Source organism: Lolium rigidum, chromosome 6 (assembly GCF_022539505.1).
Source record: "Lolium rigidum isolate FL_2022 chromosome 6, APGP_CSIRO_Lrig_0.1, whole genome shotgun sequence".
NCBI classification, from domain to species: Eukaryota; Viridiplantae; Streptophyta; class Magnoliopsida; order Poales; family Poaceae; genus Lolium; species Lolium rigidum.
The window spans coordinates 60,550,064-60,556,118 of NC_061513.1; the positions used below are offsets into that span (position 1 = coordinate 60,550,064).

At 42.9% G+C, this 6,055-nt stretch overlaps 1 protein-coding gene across 1 annotated transcript; it reads right to left on the reverse strand.

Annotated features, from left to right (window-relative positions):
- Nucleotides 1-369: 369 nt before the first annotated feature.
- LOC124666461 (F-box protein SKP2A-like) lies at nt 370-4,381 on the reverse strand. Its single transcript, XM_047203796.1, has 5 exons — nt 4,251-4,381; nt 2,597-2,884; nt 1,768-2,116; nt 1,553-1,694; nt 370-910 (listed from the first exon to the last, which is right to left on the reverse strand). Exons 2-5 carry the CDS (start codon nt 2,854-2,856, stop codon nt 519-521), a joined length of 1,143 nt encoding a protein of 380 aa, XP_047059752.1. The 5' UTR covers nt 2,857-2,884; nt 4,251-4,381; the 3' UTR covers nt 370-518.
- Between the last annotated feature and the right edge of the window lie 1,674 nt (nt 4,382-6,055).

The following is a 6,055-nucleotide window of genomic DNA, read 5'->3' on the forward strand; positions in this document are numbered from 1 at the left end:
GACGACTGGCAGATATACTCGAGCGTCTCCCTGCGCGGTGGAGATGGTGGCTAACTCGTCGGCATCGCTCCCCAGAGTAGAGACGAGCCAAAACTTGCCACCGGATAACACTGTGGGACCCGCAGGCCTGTAATAAGCCTCTTTGGATGTAAAATAGATATTTCTTTCAATACGAAAGATAGACAAAGAAGCTGGCAGAAATCTAACCCAGCTTGAATTTAGCTAGCGAGCTGGGTTACTCGATCGAATGTGCCGTTACTTACACTTCACAGCTGCTTCCTGTTCGATCCTGGCCGTCTTTGGCTGGCAGCTCCAGAAATCAGGAGATAAAAAGTCTCATGCTCTCACATTTTTCCTGACAGACCATACTGTCTTCACCCATTTCCTGGACAACTCGTTTTGTCATTAGTATACACATACTTCCACGCCCCCCTTGTTCAATATTACATTCGCTGATACAACACGATACAAATTCTGCCATACTGGGATCTCAGAACCCCGCCATGTAGGTTGGGTTCTTAGTAAGCATGGTTAGACAGCAGGGCTCTCCCTGCACGGTGCGGGTGGAGGGCGCAGGCGCAGTGGACAGCGGTGAGGCTCAGGCATCCGCTGATGATGAGGGAGTGCCTCTCCGGGCATGTGTGCAGCGCTGGGAAGGAGTCGCACACCGCCTGCACAGCCGGGGGCGTCAGTGCAGTGCACTGGCTGATGTTCAGGTTCGAGAGCCCGTCCTTGTCGTCACGGCTACGCCTGCCACCGCTCTCGGCAGTGCCCCAGCTCATGCCCTTGCTCCTGATGCGGCTATTCGCTGCCAGCGAGTACATGGCACGGTCGGTGATGTTCTGGCAGTAGTACAGCCCCAGGGATCGCAGGTGAGGGCATCCATTTGCAAGAGCAACCACGCTCTCATCTGGAGATTCAGAAATGGGCAGAAATTAAGTTCCGGAAAATGAGCATGGCTCTACAGGTGACACGCTTGCAAGTAAATAGTACAGTGCTATCCACAATGCTTGGGTAAAAAATGACATTTACATCAAGCAATATCAAACACCTAAGCAAACATGGATGAATTCGTACAGCAGCAATGCTCTTCTCAAAACTGGGGTGGTTGTACCACCGATAGAAGGTGTAAATCGGAAAAACATATACTAGACATCAGAAGCAGCTTTATGGAACAAGGATGATCGCAACTTTTTTATTTCTTTTTGAGAAGAGGCGATGATCGCAACTTATGGTAAGAAGAAATATGATGGGGCTACAACTACAAGACCTGCGGGTGTGCCATCACATAACGTTCAGTTTTTTCCTCTCCTAAACAATGCAGGTTGGAAACAACTATGACAGGTCGCAAAGCACAACATGTATTTCTTGTTAGTAAAAAACCGACCTGGTGGCATGCCTAAGCTTCAGAAAACATGATTAAAGCATCCACTTGGCAGAGAAAAAGAACAAGACTATACGTGACCAAGCCTGACATCTAGTATAACTAGCAGAGAAAGAAATTGCTAGTCTTGTATCATTTGTTTCAGCAACCGAAATATAGAAGAATTACCTGTTATAAGAACACAACCACACAGGTCCACAGCCCTAAGTTCAGGGCATCCAGATGCTAATCTAGTCACTCCCCAGTCAGTGACGGTATCGCACCAACCTAGGTTTAAAGATTGCAGCTGACCACAGTTACGTGCGATTGCCTGCGTTAAGAAACCATAAATTAAATATAAACTAAATAAACTTGTGCAAACTGGGTTATAGCAGCTGAAGTACCTGCAATGCTCTGTCAGAAGCTGCCCTAACACACCCACACAGATTCAAGCATTTGAGGTTCCTGCACTGACTAGTGAGGTAGACCAAAGCAGCATCGCTGAAATTGGAACATCCGCTGATATTTAGCCTCGTAAGATGAAGGCAACCATGTGCCAGAGCATACAAGGATCGATCACTAAGCCTAAAGCTTCTGCTCAGATCCAACTCGCGCAAATCGTGACAATTATTTGCTACAGCCTCCACTGCACTGTCTTCCACCTGAGGCTTGATTTGCCGTAGAGAAAGGACTTGAAGCTTTGTAAATTTGTGAGCCAGTGACATTAACAACTCATTCATGTGGTCCTGGCACCTGAAAATGACACTTTGATTAATCAATAACCTTTCTCTGAGATGCACTTCTAATATTGGTGATAATGAATAGGTTTTGTAGTAACCACAGAAGGCCCTGAACAAACCATTCGGTTATTTTGAAGCCAAGATATTTAATTTTTTGGGGGAAATTATGTCATCTAATTGAGCAGTTGAAAGGTTGGACAACAAAAAACCTCAACTGTTACAGCGTTGCCTCTTTTGTTTCTGTTCCTTCTAAAATCAAGCTGGAAAGCTGAAGAAAAAAATGAATTGACTAAGAAATTTGTGTAGTTGCAGTCAACTTCCATCATCATATACAATATGATTGACCAAAAAAAGATTTGGACACAGTGCTTAGCTGTGCTGCAAGTGTCATTTCGGCATACTCTCGAAAAAAAAATGTCCTAAATTTTCAGTCATGTCGTAAATTGAAGAATTTGGTCATCTTCACATATGAGACAGAAATGCAGATACTCACCACGAGAATGAAAGACTTGTGACTCCCCATCCTAGTGCATCACGCCACCCGGTGCAAACACCAGAGGCCGCAATAACCATCCTGTCATCTCCAGCTACTGAAAGGATCCTCAGAAGCAGCTCCATTGGAAGGTCCTTCCAACCTAAGAAGGTGGTGCCTGTTCCACCATTCTGTGCATGTACACTCTCACCGCCACCGGAAACCATGAGTGCATTGAACGAATTGTCCAGGTTCCCACTCGTCAGCTGTGCACTGACCATTTTTCAAAGTATCCTACGATAACTAGGCCTGCATTCAGAAGTGCGGTTATTAGGAAACCTACTAGTCAATAAGGTAGATTAGTATTAAGCATTTGCAGCAAGAAATTATATTGAATTATTCTCCAAGGAAAATGTCCTAGCCAGAAGCACCCGCGACAAAAATAGCAGTCGCTTGATCAAGGTAGCATTCTTACTGCTTTCAACGCCCTACATCTACTGAACTGAAGAAAGAAGGGGCCGAAATAGGTAGGGAGCACAAACGCGGATGAATGCAGCAACCATAGGATCAAGAATCTAGACGCTATTGCTTCAACAAGTAGTCTGGCCCTTGGTGGTTTTATTTAGTTAAATTTCTTGCCCTGTACTTAGTTTTCTGCCTTCTTTTTTCTACTATTTTTAGTTTCCTCTTTTTGGTTGGCCATAATATCTAGTTGTTGTAACTGGACGCTCTCTTTCTAATACTCGAAAATGTCACGCATTTACATGTGTGTTTGGGAAAAAAAATTGCTCCATGAAGCAAGATTATAGCACTAACTAGCCTGCGAAAGTCAATGGGAAGGTTTCAAAGAACCCGAAAGTCTGCTAAATATAGTGTAAGGATGCCATTAGGATAAAAACAATATCTGCATGAAGACCCCAATCTCTCCTCACGACTCACAAGGTCACCTATAAGCCAACCTCTTGTATTTGCGGTAATCGGTAAGTTCCAATCGAGGAACTTGCACGCAAATACTCGGAGGCTGGGCTTTGCGTGACACATACCACGTCAGAAGGAGCTCTGGAACCAAGCCAAAAATAAAAGTTTAAAGGACTCGGCAAGCTAGCAAGGGGCAGCTATTTCTTTTGGAAGGTACCAGAATTTCCGGTGCCTTCTAGGCTACAAGTTAAGCTGGACGGAACAACCAGAGGCGTGCTCAGCAACGCAACCATAAATAAACCAAAACTAAGCCTACGATGATCCGATGCCACCAGAAGGTAATCACCTAGTAATCCAGCAAAATCTCCATTAATCTCAGCTGATCCGGTAAAATCAATGGGGAAATTAGCTCGAATCTTCGGTGGCACCAAATGCTAACAGGGCCAGACTCGACGGCAGCTAGCATCCGCTCCGGATAAGGACCCGTTGCAGATGCAGCCATGGAAGGAAGGAATATCCTAGAAAACAACCACAAGCTTCGCCCAGGATCGCAGTTCGAAGTAGCTGTCGCGCACACTCAACCATGAAAAAAGAAACTGCGGAATCGCCGAGCTTAAGCTCATAGATTCGAGGGCGGACTGCAGAGAACCACTGGAAAATCCAGTCTCCGGAGGCGATCCAGCTTATCAGCATCGACGGCAGGCAAGAAATCATAAAACGATCCGGATGTATTACGCAGAGAGGAAAAGGTTCTCACCCAGGCCGAGAAGCGAAGCCGCACCGCCGCTATCCAGAGGCGATCGATTGTTCTACTGATTGTTGGGGAAAAATTTAGCTGCCGCAGTTGTGAACTGGCGGCTGCCTGTGGAGGCAGCAAGGCCGGGTTCTAAATAGCCGGAGCGAGGGGAGGAAGGGGATCAGGACGGCGCGTGGCGTGTTGAGCGGCTGCACACGTGAGCAGGGCGTGCGGAAGGCGACGGCTAGAGGACCCGGGAGCCTTTTTTTTTGTCTTTTTTTTTCTCTTCGGACGGCGGACAGGCGGAGTCTGTTTCCTGGGGTTTTTTTTATCTTCTTTTGTTTTGTGTTTTCCAGACGCGGGGACGGGAAAACGGGAGGAGTGTCCGTCGCTGTCATCACGCCTAGCCGACAGCGCGAAACTTCTAGAGACGCCCGGCAACTGATCTGCGAGTTAGAGCTCCGAAAACTCACATCTATTAAAAAATAGCAAAAAAAGAGTTACTAAAGCAATCTAATTCTTTTTTACAACGAACATGAGGATGTGGTCTACCTGCAAGCAACGTTGTGCTAAGAAATGAGACGTTTGTTGTTCTATGCAAAAATAATAAAATTTGGTGTTGTTTCGGGCATTTAGATTTACAGTTTACAACACTCGGACTTATCTTTTTTTTGCACAGATCATTACTTTATCTTTCTTTTTAATATTATTTACTACTTTTAAGTACTTTTGCTAAAACAAAAACATATGAGCTTGGGAGCAGAAAAACCATGTCCATTAGAGCTCCAATTTCTTCTACAGCTCTTTTTGGCTCCTATAATTTATGGCTAAAATTAAAAGTTTCATTTTGTTTGTCTGCGATAGACTGGTACGAATTCAATTGAGAGTTTTATAGGTTTCATCTCATTTCTAACCTCAACTACCATGCTATTTATGTGGATTTGCCAAATAAAGTGATATCATTGATTTTATTTTATTTTACTTTTGTCAAATCAAATGAAATGATGGATGCCAAATGAGCTTTTAAATTTTTCTGCCAAAAAAAATCTTACAATTGGATCGGTAAAGTTGCGATACTTACGATGAATTAAATTTAACTACGTTTTATTGAATGTGTGACAAAGAATTTCGGTACCTAAAAATTAGCCCATCCCAAGACGAGGGTTGTTGTATGATCCTTCGATCACACACTTTTGGGCACCATAACAGGATGACGGCATACAAGACAGTTCTCATATGAGAACGTTTTGCACGTATTACATCTCTTAGAAAATATTAATAAGTACAAAAAGGAAAATCTAGTAATACCAATATCCATGTCCTCTCGTGGATGTAAAATACCGTACAAATGTGCAATCGTTAAATTTACTGTTCTTAGAGAATCGATGTTTACCCTAATGAAGGATACTTTTATATATACCTTATAATAACATGTAAACATGAAAACTAATAATAGGATTGTTTGAACATCTCACATATTTAAGAACTTTCAATTATTTATCATCGCCTTCACCATTTCGCATCTCTCTCTAGGAGTTGACATAGTTGTGTTATTTTATAAGTTGTGTATCTTGCTCTCGCAAACATGTTTAAACTATCATATGAGGGCATTTCTTTTTGCAATTATGATATGTAATAGTAAACACTAATGTACACAATATATATTTTAGTTTTAGTAGGTGTTCATGTTTAATATGGTGTACATTTATAACAAATGTACATAATTATAGTGGTTATTGTATAATATATATTGTTGACGTACATACGGTTTCCTTTTTATATTTGCACACCAACAATTTGTCGTTTTGTTTAATGAAATATATTTA

Excerpts from the sequence above, each read along its gene's own strand:
- LOC124666461 (XM_047203796.1), bottom strand. The coding sequence starts at position 2,856 with ATGGTCAGTGCACAGCTGACGAGTGGGAACCTGGACAATTCGTTCAAT. Across the intron at positions 1,695-1,767 it reads CTTCTGACAGAGCATTGCAG|GCAATCGCACGTAACTGTGG; the intron begins GTACTTCAGCTG and ends TTCTTAACGCAG. Across the intron at positions 911-1,552 it reads TGGTTGTGTTCTTATAACAG|ATGAGAGCGTGGTTGCTCTT; the intron begins GTAATTCTTCTA and ends CTGAATCTCCAG.